This window comes from Salvelinus fontinalis, chromosome 11, assembly GCF_029448725.1.
Source record: "Salvelinus fontinalis isolate EN_2023a chromosome 11, ASM2944872v1, whole genome shotgun sequence".
NCBI classification, from domain to species: Eukaryota; Metazoa; Chordata; class Actinopteri; order Salmoniformes; family Salmonidae; genus Salvelinus; species Salvelinus fontinalis.
In genome coordinates this window covers 31002187-31017115 of record NC_074675.1, presented here as the reverse complement: position 1 = coordinate 31017115, position 14929 = coordinate 31002187, and the positions used below count along the sequence as shown (strand labels likewise).

Below are 14929 nucleotides of genomic sequence, written 5' to 3'. Positions count from 1 at the left end.
TGACAATTTTTTTATTGTAAATGCTATGGTGATTAGCCACAGGAAATATCCACAACCCCTACAGATAATTGTCAATTGTGCATCATCCTTTATTTTGATCTCCCATGTAACAAACAGGTGAAGTCGTATCGCCCGGTCTGGGCTGTGGATTGGAGGAGAATTCGAACAGCAGCCATTTTCGGGTCGCGACTGTCATTCTTCGAACACGCTTCTCAGATTGAGAACGCAGCGGTCCCGCACTCTCTCCAAAACAACTTCCGAGAAAGGATCGGACGATGTCGACTCACTTTGCAAACAGCGTTCCTGTATTTTGATCCCAACTCCCGTTGAAACCAACCGTCGCAAGACAAGAGAACATTTCGACTAGGCTAATTCGTGCCAGGATCGAATTCTTTAGCTAATCAGCAATGCTAACATAATTGGTAACAATGTATTGCTTGGAATTCGCAAGCTTTTAGACGGCAGCGACAATCGGATTTAAGCAAAGTGGTGTTTCGTGGGCTATTTTTATAGCTAGTTCAGGAGACTGAATAACGCGTCACCCGGATCTTACCCGTGGGGCAACAGCAGGGGAGAACAGGTAAATAACGTTGTTTATCGTGATGTAACGTCACAGGCTATTACTTTCCTCACACCGACCTGAGACATTTTTTTTTTTATCGTTTATGGTTTTAGAGATTCATGGTGATATAGCCCACCGTAGGCATAGCTAAGTTTTTTTTGTGTGTGTGTGTGTGTGTGTGTGTGTGTGTGTGTGTGTGTAAGTGTAGGGTTAAATTATACCCAGCCTTGATGTTATCGTTGATGTGTACGAGCGTAGCTAACCCACTGACAAGTGATGGAAGCAGAGCATCACAACAGTAGGTCGTGCCTTGTTTGAGCTCGAGGTAGCCAGGAGCAGCGCACTTGTCTTGGGAAAATAGAACCGTTTCGATGAAGGTAACGTATGGCCGACACGAGGTCTTTTGAGTGTTTTTTTTATTTTATTTTTAATTACGTGTATGAGTTATATTGGAATATGTTTTTGAGTCCAACAAAGAGAGAAACTAGTAAATCATAAGCTACGCCGACGTATCACTGCCTCTCCCCATGCTCGTGAAATGTATCACTACCAACGTTCTACCGATGTTGCCAATCGAGCTCGTCTTGGTTCTTCACATTGTTTTGATGAGCCATCGCTTATTGTAAGTGCTGAGCCAATTGTTATTCTTAGTCATCGTGAAACAGTATAGAGACAGACTTACACCCCACGACCGCATCCGTGCAGAAAGACCTCGCAGCAGCATATTTCTCGCTGGGCCTCGCTCAAACCTGCCAATGTTTACAATAATGTTGGAGTGCTTTGTAGCACACGATCCTACGTGTGAGTGTGGTAGTTATCGTATATACTATAGTATGCATATCTTATAATACAATAAGTCTCTCAGACTAAATGTATTTTATTTATGTGTAACGTTCTCTATCCGTCACCTTCATTGATTCTCCCCCATTTCTTGTCATCCTGCGAGGGGGGCGAATCCTGGAGTGTGTCGGCCCATATTTTACTACTTAACACGAATTGACAGTTTAATGGATCGATGATAACACCTGCACATTGCCAAACGTCACGTACAGCTTGTGAGAGGCTTGTTAGCTGTGCCTGTGGCAAAAGGATAAGAGATTACGGGATCGCTCATATTGGTGCATTGCGGTCAATGGATGGGGTGGGCGGAGTGGTGGTGTTGATGGGGGCCTCCTGGCGGCGGCGAGAACAGAACAGGTGCTCGGCCAAAGTGGAGAAGTTGCAGAGTAGTGCATTTCTGATCACTCCACCTGCAACGATCAGTTTGTTTACATTAATAATTAAATTATTCTATTTAGTCAGTTCTGTCCTCTCAGTTCTGTCCTCTCGGGAGAAAAACGGATTAAGGTAGCGCCACTCAAACTATGTATAGAATAGGTTTGGAACCGAAACGCTTACAGTTCCTTACTTTATTTTCTCAAGATCAAAAGATTAGTCCAATTGGAGTAGAGGCACAGGGTTCAGAGAAATGAACTGTGCCTTGGTTGGTTTTTGGTAACAGACTGAACAGTTGTGTGAACAAAATATCTTGATTGGGCATCATTTATTTGGAGGGAGTTTCGTCCTTTTACGCTCAGCCTTGCATATATGTCATACTTGTAATAATCTCATCAGACATATTCTTGCGGTGTCTTGTAGTTTTCATCTCTATATGCTGTATACAGTGCCTCCGTAAAGTATTCAGACCCCTTGACTTTTTCCTCGTTTTGTTAGGTTACAGCTTTATTTTCAAATGGATAAAATCCCCCCCACTATCAATCTACACACAATACCCCATAATGACAAAGCAAAAACAGATTTTTAGAATTCAGACCCTTTACGCAGTACTTTGTTGAAGCACCTTTGGCATGGATTACATTCCGGAGTCTTCTTGGGTATGACGCTAGAAGCTATGCACACCTATATTTGGGGAGTTTCTCCCATTTTTTTCTGCAAATCCTCTCAAGCTCTGTCAGGTTGGATGGGGAGTGTTGCTGCACAGCTATGTTCAGGTCTCTCCAGAGATGTTCGATCAGGTTCATGTCCATCCTCAAGGACATTCAGAGACTTGTTCCACAGCCACCCCTGTGTTGTCTTGGCTGTGCGCTTAGGGTCGTTGTCCTGTTGGAAGGTGAATCTTTGCCCCACTGTCAGGTCCTGAGCTCTCTGGAGCTGGATTTCATGAAGGACATCTCTGTACTTTGCTCTGTTCATCTTTGCCTTGATCCTGACCTGTCTACCAGTCCCTGATGCTGAAAAACATTGCAACAGCATGATGCTGCCACAACCATGGTTCAACGTAGGGATGGTGCCAGGTTTCCTCCAGACTTGTTTCTCATGGTCTGGGAGTATTTTTAGGTGCCTTTTGGCAAACTCCAAGCGGGCTGTCATGTTCTTTTTACCGTGGAGTGGCTTCCGTCTGGCCACTCTACCTTAAAGGCCTGATTGGTGGAGTGCTGCAGAGTTAGTTGGGAGAACCTTCCAAAAGGACCTCCCATCTCCACAGAGGAATTCTGATGGTCACTCAAGAGCTCTGTCAGAGTGACCATCAGGTTCTTGGTTACCTCCCTGACCAAGGCCCTTCTCCGATTGCTCAGTTTGGTCGGGCGACCAGCTCTAGGGAGAGTCTTGGTGGTTCCAAACTTCTTCCGTTTAAGAATGACGGAGGCCACTGTGTTCTTGGGGACCTTCAATGCTTTTTTGGTACTCTTCCCCAGATTTGTGCCTTGACACAATCCTGTTTCGGAGCTATACGGACAATTCCTTCGATCTCGTGGCTTGGTTTTTGCTCTGACATGCGCTGTCAACTGTGGGACCTTATATAGTCAAGTTGTAGAAACATGTCAAGGATGATCAATGGAAACAGGATGCACCAGTCAAAAGTTTGGACACCTACTCATTCAAGGGTGTTTTATTTATTTGTACTATTTTTTACATTGTAGAATAATAGTGAAGACATCAAAACTATGAAATAAATAACACATATTGAATTGTAGTAACCAAAAAAGTGTTAAACAAATCAAAATATATTTGAGATTCTTCAAAGTAGCCACCCTTTGCCAAGAGTGTGCAAAGCTGTCATCAAGGCATTCTCTCAACCAGCTTCATGAGGTAGTCACCTGGAATGCATTTAAATTAACAGGTGTGCCTTTTAAAAGTACATTTGTGAAATGTCTTTCCTTAATACGTTTGAGGCAATCTGTAGGGTTGGTATAGAGAAGATAGCCCTAGTTGGTAAAAGACCAATTCCATATTATGGCAAGAACAGCTCAAATAAGCAAAGAGAAACAGTCCGTCATTACTTTAAGACATGAAGGTCAGTCAATCTGGAAAATTTCAAGAACTTTGAAAGTAAAAACCATCAAGATCTATAATGAAACTGGCTCTCATGAGGACTGCCACAGGAAAGGAAGACCCAGAGTTACCTCTGCTGCAGAGGATACGTTCATTAGAGTTACCAGCCTCAGAAATTGCAGCCCAAATAAATGGTTCAGAGTTCAAGTAACAGACACATCTCAACATCAACTGTTCAGAGGAGACTGCGTGAATCAGGCCTTCATGGTCGAATTGGTGAAGAAACCAATACTAAAGGACACCAATAAGAAGAGAGTTGCTTGGGCCAAGCAACACAAGCAATGGACATTAGACTGGCGTAAATCTGTCCTTTGGAACCAAACATTTTAGATTTTTGGTTCCAACCGCCGCGTCTTTGTGAGACGCAAAGTAGGTGAGCGGATTATCTCTGCATGTGTGGTTCCCACCGTGAAGCATGGAGGAGGAGGTGTGATGATGTGGGGGTGCTTTGTTGGTGACACTTTAGAATTCAAGGCACACTTAACCAGCATGGCTACCACAGCATTTTGCCGCAATACACCATCCCATCTGGTATGCGCTTAGTGGGACTCTCATTTGTTTTACAACAGGACAATGACCCAACACACCTCCAGGCTGTGTAAGGGCTATTTGACCAAGAAGGAGAGTGATGGAGTCCTACATCAGATGACCTGGCCTCCACAATCACCCAACGTCAACCCAATTGAGATGGTTTGGGATGAGTTGGACTGCAGAGTGAAGGAAAAGCAGCCAACAAGTGCTCAGAATATGTGTGAACTCCAGCAAGACTGTTGGAAAAGCATTCCAGGTGAAGCTAGTTGAGAGAATGCCAAGCGTGTGCAAAGCTGTCAAAGGCAAAGGGTGGCTGCTTTGAAGAATCTCAAATATAAAATATATTTTGATTTGTTTAACACTTTTTGGTTACTGCATGATTCCATATGTGTTGTTTCATAGCTTTGATATCTTCATTATTCTTTTACAATGTAGAAAATAGTATAAATAAAGAAAAAAACATTGAATATTTTTTTTTTTTACCTATATTTAACTAGGCAAGTCAGTTAAGAACAAATTCTTATTTTCAATGACGGCCTAGGAACAGTGGGTTAACTGCCTGTTCAGGGGCAGAACGACAGATTTGTACCTTGTCAGCTCGGGGATTTGAACTTGCAACCTTTCGGTTACTAGTCCAACGCTCTAACCACTAGGCTACCTGAGTAGGTGTGTCTAAACTTTGACTGGTACTGAATGTGAATGGGGTTTTTCTGTTTAATAAATGAGTAAACATTTCAAAACCTTTTTTGCTTTGTCATTATGGGGTATTGCGTGTAAATTGCTTAGGAAGTTTTTTGATGTAATACATTTTAGAATAAGGCTGTAATGTAACACTGTGGAAAAAGTCAATGGGTCTGAATACATGGCTCTTCCTCAAACTAGCATCAATTCCAAGCTCTCTGTACAAGATTAGGACTATGGTAACATGAGACCAGTCCCTATCTAACCCCTCTCTCCCTTCCTACAGTGTGTGTGAACCCGGGTTATCTCCACCATGGTGTACCCACGCAGCGAGGAGGCCCTGGAGCGCCTGACCCAGGATGAGATAGTGCTCAACACCAAGGCTGTGATGCAGGGCCTGGAGACCCTCCGCGGGGAGCATGCCCAGCTCCTCACCTCCCTGCTGGACTGCACACAGCCACCCGCTGCCCAGGAGAAGTCAGGCCTGCTGCGTAAGAGCCTTGAGGCCATCGAACTGGGCCTGGGAGAGGCACAGGTAGGAACGAGATGAGGGTTGTGGTGTGAAGAGGGTGAGGACTAGCGAGGCAGAAGACAAATGGAAGAAGAAAGAGGGAGGGCACAGGGGAGTGAAAGAGACAGGGAGTGGGTGAGCGGAAGAGGCTCAGTCTTGAGACGTAAGGGATGATAATGAAATGATGGGAGAGTGGAGGTGAATGGAGAGGGGGAGGATGCTGGTGCTCGATGTGGGTTATTGCTAGTTCATCATACGCTGTGACTAAGACTTGAAGGAGAGGATGAATTTAGATTCATGCCTCATAGAGCGTGAGGAGGGTGATTCATCACGAGGATATGAGAGTTGCTCCTGTAGGAAGGTAGCGGTGGGAATCTGGGTTGCGTACAGATCGTCTGATATAACATGAACGGCATAAAAGAAGGTCCCTGAAGACAACTCCCCGCCCTCTTTTGAATAGACCAGACTATAATAGAAGGATTGTCCTCCATGAAGGAGATTCCTTGCACTTGTTTTGGAACCGGTTACAACAGTCACGCACGCAGTCCAAATCCCAGGTAAACATTCTGCAATGCTCCTCACTTCTTCCTAGCCTGGCCCCCAAGCTAGCCGCTTCCCCTTTTTTTTGTTGTTTTAGTTTCATTCCTGCAGCGTTCCTTGTTTATTTGAACCCCCTCATCCCTCTCTCGTTTCCCTCTCTCGCCGCGTTGTCATTGAAAATAAGAGCTGGTTCTAACCCCCCTCCCCCCTTGTCCAGGTGATCATTGCCCTGTCGGGCCACCTGAGTGCGGTTGAGTCTGAGAAGCAGAAGCTAAGAGCCCAGGTCAGACGACTGTGTCAGGAGAACCAGTGGTTACGAGACGAACTGGCAGGAACACAGGTAGACACACTACAGCCAAATCCACATTTTATATATATATATACAGCACTGGACACGGCATCATTCACTCCAATGTTAAAGTCTTTTGTTTTCGGACCTCGGTGGTTAAATGTTCTGGGGCTGTTGGATGAGTCCATATCACCCACCTACACAACCGACTGTGTGGGGTGTGGACTCATCTCAACGTTGCGTTCGAGGGCGGTCAACATCTTAGGGATTTTGGAGTATACGATCACTTTAAGCCTTTCCAATGCATGCCGTTTCCAAAATGTCCCCTCCCTCCTTCCCACTCACCTCTCCCCCCCCCCCCTCCCCCAGAGCAAGCTGCAGTGTAGTGAGCAGAGTGTTGCCCAGCTGGAGGAGGAGAAGAAACACCTGGAGTTCATGAACAAGATCAAGAAGTTTGACGACGACGTGTCTCCGTCTGAGGAGAAGGCTGCAGGCGAGACGTCCAAAGACAGCCTCGACGACCTGTTCCCCAACGACGACGACCAGGGACAAGGTAGGACCATTGATTGGCCGAGGAGAATCCCCGTTGAGGGGACCCGGTAGACGTGGGGTTAGATGGTAATGTTGAAGACGATGGGTGTTTAGATATGGTTGGGGTTACAGAAGGGTTAGACTTGTGATAGTTGATTTATTGATTTGTCATTTTGGTAACTGACACTGCCACTTCTATAAAAAAAAAAAAAAATTGATGTGAAATAAATGACATATCGTCATCTCAGATATTCCTTTCTGAAATAAGCGTTGTATCTTAACATGCTACAGTTGTACCTCAGCGTAAACTAGCCATTCTGTACCAAGAATGAAAGCCCTTTTTTTTTATTTGGAACCCCTCGTTCTGTCCGAACAAAGTATCAAGAGTGAGTCACTTTTAACCCCCTCCGCATCTCCCCTCCAGCCCAGCCCAGCGGAGAGGCGGCGGCCCAGCAGGGTGGCTACGAGATCCCGGCCCGCCTGAGGACCCTCCACAACCTGGTGATCCAGTACGCCTCCCAGGGGAGGTACGAGGTGGCCGTGCCCCTCTGCAAACAGGCCCTGGAGGACCTGGAGAAGACCTCCGGACACGACCACCCCGACGTGGCCACCATGCTCAACATCCTGGCCCTCGTCTACAGGTGAGAGGGGAAGGAAGGGAGAAATGAGAGTGCGGGAGATGGAGTGCTGGACGGGTGAATAGGTGGATAGGGGTCAAGGGACGGCTGGATGTACTCATCGAAAAAGATGATTGGGTGCGGAGAGGATGTGTGGATAGCCGGGTAGAAGAACGAATCGAGACTTACTGCTTAATTATGGTGCTTGTGCAAATCTTCTTACCTGGAATTATATTTGTGTTCCAGGGACCAGAACAAGTACAAAGAGGCAGCCCACCTGCTGAACGATGCCCTGGCCATCAGAGAGAAGACTCTGGGGAAGGACCACCCTGCGGTGGCTGCCACTCTCAACAACCTGGCCGTGCTCTACGGGAAGAGGGGCAAGTACAAGGAGGCTGAGCCCCTCTGTAAGAGAGCCCTGGAGATCAGAGAGAAGGTACACAGAATAACACTCGTGATTTTACTTGCATTTGTGACTCCAACATGTGTAGTGCCCAGAGAGAACTCTCATCTCCTTTCATTGTAGCTAAAGTAAGTCTTCATGTGTGTCTCGCTGCCTGTGGTGTTCAGGTCCTGGGGAAGTACCACCCTGACGTGGCCAAGCAGCTGAACAACCTGGCCCTGCTGTGTCAGAACCAGGGAAAGTACGAGGAGGTGGAGTATTACTACAGACGAGCCCTGGAGATCTACCAGTCCAAACTAGGAGCTGATGACCCCAACGTAGCCAAGACGAAGAACAACCTGGTGAGGGGAATGGGGAGGGGGGAGGAATATGGAGGGGGAGGGGGGAAGCAGGGAGGAAGAGAGAGGTGAAGCGGGAGGGAGAGAGAATATTCTGGAATACCTCAGATGCTCATTTAGCCGAATTTCCAGTATAGGGCAGTACAAATTAATGCAGTCTAATCTTAAAGAATTAACAGTTTTGGGAAACTTAAAACGTGATATTTTAATCCACAGTTTTGTTAATAGATGTACATGCTTTTATGCGTTGATGTGAAATGTTTGTCATTTTAAACCTGTGTACGTTTCCTCTTTTCTCTTTAGGCTACATGCTACCTCAAACAGGGGAAGTTCAAGGATGCTGAGTCTCTGTACAAAGAGATCCTGACCCGAGCCCACGAGAAGGACTTTGGCTCAGTCAACAGTGAGTCTGCTACAATCACATTGACGGACCGGGCCTGCGTCCCAAAATAGCACCCTATTCCGTATAGTGCACTTCTATTGACCAGAGCCCTTTGGGAATAGTGTGCCATTTGGGACACTGCCCGGTTCTACATTTACCACCACACTAGACCTACCGACTCTATGAAGTCTTCATTCTGGCCACGACTGCCCAGTAAACCCTGTGGTCATTGGCTGGCCGTGCGCGGCCGTGTCCTGACCGGTCTGTTCAGGAGATCGGGGCTAATCGGTCGTGCGTGGAGCGGCTTAATTCACCACTGTGTCCAGATCACTGCCCTTAAGCAAATCAAACCCTTACATACTCAGAACAGCACAGTAGAGGGCTTTGGCGTTGGTTAGCTAGCATGGCACAGACCAGCATAACCCACTTTCTATCCCCCCACCCCTACACAAGTTAAGTGTGTTGATTTTATGGTTTAATTAGTGAAATGAGCACACACTGACACGGAGAGGTTAAATCCTATGAGTAATATGCCATAAATCAATCCATTTGATTTTAAATTCAAATCCCTTCTTTGTCCAGTGAGGGGAACACCTACATTCCTACACGTTTTGGTCCATGCAACAAGATATATGAATGTACAAATAAAAGTGACACTGATAACCCCCCCCCCCCCCCTATATCTTCTGTTCTCTTTTCAGATGACAACAAACCTATCTGGATGCATGCGGAGGAGAGAGAGGAGAGCAAGGTAGTTTACAGTATGAACCTGTTGTATGGTGAACTGAACCACGGTCCGGTTACTTGATGACCCTGTCCGGCTATTAACTCTGATGGATAGGTAGACCTAATAGGACTGAGAGGGAGAACGTTCATGTAATAACGGAGGCTTTATAATAAGGTCGTAAATTGTCTCTACTGCTGCTAATAGTCCAGCGGCTAAGCCTAACGTTTTATGGCAACTGTGGACTTTGTGGTAAAGGCACCAAATTACACAAACGGCTAGGATAAGTCCCTAGTGTTTTTAGCTATAGTGCCATCGCAGTTTTTTTTTGTTTTTTTTTGTCGTCACAAAGGCATTTGGTTAAAATGGGTTTACCTGTCTCCTTGCTGGACATAATGCATTACTATGGGATTTTACCTTGAGAGACGTGTGCAGGGCAGGTTTGGTGTCACATTTTTTGAAATTGACAGAGTATGTTAAATCATTGTGTCATTGTAAGCAGCAGACTTCAGGGAAAACGTCACTTTTTTTCCTTTAAAAAAAAAAAAATACCCGCAGTAAACTTTTGTAATGCGTTAAGCGATGAAGCACGTTCTTCATTTCACCCTTCAAATTTTTTAACATTATGAAGCTTCTAGTTCCCCAGAACAGTTGAGCCAGTTATGTGTTTGTTTGTAAATAGCACAGCAGGTGAAAGCTGGAGCACGTGAGTCCAGCTGTGTATTGACAGGGGTCGCTTTTTATATTGAAAGTCAAGTGTTTTTTGTTGTTGTTGTTGGGTTCAATAGAGTGATCAGGGACGTGCAACTATAGTTTTTCTTCACAAAAAAGACATTAAAGTGCAACACATTCGGCGTAAAATAGCTTCATTTTCATGATCAGAAGTGGAACACTATTTGGCTGGCGGCCGCAAGTAAATTTGTTTTTTCCAAAAACGATGCAAAGGCCATCATATTTCTGATCGTTATCGTAGAAATAATGTAGCCAGCTACATGTGCTAAGGTTTTGCTTCACTTTTACCGGAGGTAGGTTGGCTGCACGTCAGTCAGAGCGCTGTCTGCTGATACAATGGCCGTTTGGTGAATCCTCATCTTGGTAGAGAAGCGGAACCGAAGCACAATGCGTCTGACGCAAAGAAATGACAATAAACAAGCATTTTAGATCTGCGTTTACGAAATGCAGCATGAGATTACTTACGCCTGTTATCTTTTTTTTTCTGTGTGAAAAATGAAGAATTCTGCGTTAACCAGCAAGTTAAACTTAGGGGTCGCGTTATCTAAGTAAGTTGCGACTGGGCATCATATTGTGTAAGCTTTCTGCCGTGTTTGAGAAGTCAAAGCCCTTTGGATGAGATATCTGTACAGCTGCTCCTGCTGTGTAGTGATTTCCCTTGCAGTTTTCTCTCTGTTCTTGCCCTGACTGCTCCTCCCCCATCTTTTCCAAGCAGAGCAGGCCCTTTGCCCTAGTGGCTCCATTCGCTTGTAAATGTCCAAACTCACCAAAATGATGTTCAGTAGCGCCTACCTATATATGTTTAACTATGAGCTGGAATGGCTGTCTTTGCGATTCTTTATTTTCGTTTGCGCACATGAGCATATTTAGCTAGCAGCCTCCATGGAAATTCGCTATTGTGCTAATTTTGTTAGCATCCTGGTAACAAATGCCAAATTGTCTGTCTTTGCGTTTTGGCGCCCCCTTGTGAACTAAACCAGTAATACCGTAAATCCCAGAATGAGAAAAGGACGGTATGAAAGTCTGGAAACCGCCTAACCCTAGTTAGGTCCCTTGATACCAATTAAGCAATGATTGAATGCCTCAGCGTATCTGAACATTGTTGCCTTCTGACACCTTGTAGAATCCACCCCCCCCCCTAAGAATTCAGGCTGTTCTGGAGGCAAAAGGGGGTCCTACCCAGTACTAAAGTGGCCAATGTGTATATGTGGCACGTTTATGCCATTTTTTTGTGTTCTCCAAACTCCCTCAAACATGCTAAGCCATCATTTGCCCAATGGCTGCACGTACCTATTATTTTTGAGATATGGCCATGTGACACCTGTCCAATATGGCCCCACAGAGCTGGTGGCCATATTGGAAATATAAAAGATCTACAATGGCACTATAGCTAAAAACACTTCTAAGGACTTGACCTAGTGGTGTTTGAAATTTGGTGGTTTTATTAAAAACTTATTTCCCTTAGTCGCTGGACTATCACTGCCTGCCTCTGCATCCCTCTCTCTCTCTCTCTCTCTCTCTCTGTCGCTTGCTCAGGCGAAGAGGAAGGATGCTGTGCCCTATGGAGAATATGGGAGCTGGTACAAGGCCTGCAAAGTTGACAGGTAAGAGTTAGTATTCCAAATCCATTTTAATGTGAGAAATACAACTCAGTGTTCTAAATCATATTAATGTTGTGCTTTAATGATATATGGAAGTCCAGAAAGGACATATGAATAACATTTAAAAATCCCCCATGTCTCGATCACAACTTATCTCATGATCACTACGTAATAAAAGTTGCTTTTTCAAGATTACGAGAGAACCAAAAGTACCGTGCTTCATTCATTCATTCATTTGTTCACATACACAATAACCACTTCCTCAAGGAGCCCAGTGGCTGCATTGATCGCAATGCACTTGTGGGGGATTTAAGCCCTGAACAATGCCTGACAGGCAGCCTATTCTCCCAGGCAGCGTGCTGCCCCAAGACCACAGCCAATCTCATGCAAGGAGCAACGCAGCTAACTTGCCTAGTCTTGTTAGCTTGCATAATTGATATGTGTATAATTATAAGGGACATATTTACATTTACAATGGGGAGCTCCATTCCTGACAGGCTGATCAGATTAAATTCCAGCTTTAGAGGCTGAAAAGACAGGATGCTGCCTTTTTTATTCTGTTTTATAGGTAAGGCTTCTTGTAGACAGCCAACAATGCAGCATCCTGAGACAGCTATTGAATCTGATCAGCCTGCCAGGAATAGAGCACACCCACTCTTGATCATATACATATTGCACTGACTGTTAATATGCCTGTCAGAAATGGGGGGAGGGGGGCCCACCCACCCACTCTGTAAATGTAAATACTATCCAGGAAACATGAAGTGTCCATTACAATTATACACATGTCAGTTATGCAAGCTAACAACCAGCATAGATAACAAGCTAGCTATCTAGCTAACAAGACTAGCTAGCTAACTCGATCACTCACTCGCAAGACTAGCCAAGTTAGCTGCATTGTTGCTTGCATGCGTTTGGCCGTGGTCTTGGGGGGTGGCACACAGGCTTGGAAGCAAAGCTGCCTGTCAGGCATTGTTCAGGGCTTAAATGCCCCACGAGCTCTTAGCTCAAGGTAAGGGACATTTAGCTTCCTAACATTCTTATAAACTGATAATGAGCTCCAAACACAAATGAAAACTTGATGTTAGCATAAAATGTACCATCCCTTGTAACAATCAATGAAATGTATGTGCTGATTGACCATGGGCTCTGCTGTCTCAGCCCATACTGTCAATCTGTCATCAATACATCCACTGCTATTTAGAGTTTCTTTCGGGATCTCGATGTAACAACTTTTGTAATGTCGTGATCATGAGAAATAAGTTGTGCTCTCGACATAACGAGGGAATATTTTTTTTATTCAAACAGTATGTCCTCTCTGGACTTCCGTAATGACATGATATTGGCGTGTACTTAATTCCTGTTAGCCCAACGGTCAATACCACCCTGAAGAGCTTGGGGGCGCTGTACCGCAGACAGGGTAAACTAGAGGCAGCTGAGACACTGGAGGAGTGTGCTACCAAGACACGCAAGCAGGTACTGCACGATCACTGACGCAAGCAGGTACTCTACAATCAGTCAAAAAGCAATTACTACACAATCATTAATAAAGCAGGTACAAGCACTCGGGACACACTGGCAGTGCAATTACCCTCGGTTGTGGCCTAGAGCCTTAAAGCTCTGAATGCACTCTGTTTTAACCCAGCGGACATTTAGAATGAATCGTCTGTCTCCCACTCTATCGCTCCCCTCTTTCGTCCCCTCCTCCTCTCGCAGGGTATAGATGCCATTAACCAGAGTAAGGTGGTGGAGCTCCTGAAGGATGGGGCCCCTGGAGGGGGGGAGCGACGTCAGAACCGGGAGGGTTTTAGTGGTCCCCAGCGGGGGGACTGTGAGGGAGATGATGGAGCAGAGTGGAATGGGGTACGAAACCTCTGTCTTTGGGGGGGGTTGGGCTTTTATGGGGATGCATATACAGTTTAATGTATGATGAAAAGGCGTACAATCACATGTCATTTACTCCCAAAGTATCGGGGAATTAGCTAATTATATCAATTATAAAACAGTATAAACAAGCTGACATCGTTACTAAACCTGGATGCATTCAGCAAAACACCACAAAAAAAATGCAAATAGCAAAACATTGATAGAAGACAATGAAAAATAATCAAATACCTCAAATGACTTTTGATTTATTGTTTTGAGGCCCATCCTTGACGCGGGTGTGTTTGTCTTGTTTTCTCAGGAGGGTAATGGTTCATTGCGTCGGAGCGGCTCCTTCGGGAAGATCCGCGACGCCCTGCGCAGGAGCAGTGAGATGCTGGTGAAGAAACTACAGGGCAGTGGCCCCCAGGAGCCCTGCAACCCAGGGTGAGAGAGAGACTGTGTCCCTAGCCCCGTCACTGCTCATACCGTGCATGAAATAGTGTTTCCCTCAGGGTTTTTTCTTTGGTGGGGAGATGGCAACGCACCGTGGTTCGTAAAACTGATAATAACAGTCAAGCAAAATCCAAGCAATGACATTTTTATTGAAGCCTAAAAGATTGTCTGCGTGATCCTTAGGATGACGAGAGCGAGCTCTCTCAACTTCCTCAACAAGAGTGCAGAAGACCCCTCACAGGTACCAGCGGCACATGGTTAACCCCCCTCACTATCACATATAGTTATTAATTAACCTGTTAGTTATCAGTCAAGGACTGCTGACACAGGCAGAGCACAAACAAGTCCTGAGTTAAACATTGAGATTAAAGGATTAGACTTGGACAGTTTCAGATTTAGTCTACATGATTCTAGTGTTTTTTTTTTTTTTTCCGTTATCACTCTTGGAATATCCCTCCTGACTCCCTCCCTCTCTCCAGGATGCCAACACGGGCCTTTCGGAATGCAGAGGACTGAGCGCCAGCAACGTGGACTTGTCAAGACGCAGCTCCCTGATTGGTTAAACAGACAGGAGGCGGGACCAGGAGGAGGAAGGGCCAATGAGAAGAAACTGTTGGCTGTCCGATGTGATCAAAACACACTTCAGGTCCAACACTCGCATTCAAGACATTTTCTGAAGAAAAATTATCGAGAAAAACACGACTTGACATGGCTTTTTTGTGACAAATCTCTGTGTCGACCTGCTTCACTGTATACTTCGCTGGCATCAAACAGTACAGAAAAATAATATTTAACACGGCATGCTGCATACTAGAACATGGAATGTTTGCACTAA

The 14929-nt window shown here is 45.3% G+C and overlaps 1 protein-coding gene across 4 annotated transcripts; it reads left to right on the top strand.

Annotated features, from left to right (window-relative positions):
* The first annotated feature begins 124 nt into the window (after positions 1 to 124).
* Positions 125 to 14929, top strand: LOC129865517 (kinesin light chain 2-like). 4 transcript variants are annotated; one of them, XM_055938371.1, is made up of 15 exons: positions 126 to 580; positions 5394 to 5642; positions 6376 to 6498; positions 6817 to 7000; positions 7403 to 7619; positions 7842 to 8031; positions 8166 to 8339; positions 8640 to 8739; positions 9420 to 9469; positions 11711 to 11778; positions 13143 to 13251; positions 13492 to 13638; positions 13961 to 14085; positions 14278 to 14335; positions 14574 to 14929. In XM_055938371.1, the coding sequence occupies exons 2-15, from the start codon at positions 5421 to 5423 to the stop codon at positions 14655 to 14657; spliced, it is 1851 nt and encodes a 616-aa protein (XP_055794346.1). In that variant the 5' UTR covers positions 126 to 580; positions 5394 to 5420; the 3' UTR covers positions 14658 to 14929. The 4 variants fall into 4 exon arrangements, with proteins under 4 accessions (XP_055794349.1, XP_055794346.1, XP_055794347.1 ...); XM_055938372.1 differs by lacking the exon at positions 126 to 580 and adding an exon at positions 600 to 939; XM_055938373.1 differs by lacking the exon at positions 126 to 580 and adding an exon at positions 1009 to 1184.

Excerpts from the sequence above, each read along its gene's own strand:
- LOC129865517 (XM_055938371.1), top strand. The coding sequence starts at position 5,421 with ATGGTGTACCCACGCAGCGAGGAGGCCCTGGAGCGCCTGACCCAGGAT. Across the intron at positions 7,001-7,402 it reads CGACGACGACCAGGGACAAG|CCCAGCCCAGCGGAGAGGCG; the intron begins GTAGGACCATTG and ends TCTCCCCTCCAG. Across the intron at positions 7,620-7,841 it reads ATCCTGGCCCTCGTCTACAG|GGACCAGAACAAGTACAAAG; the intron begins GTGAGAGGGGAA and ends TTTGTGTTCCAG.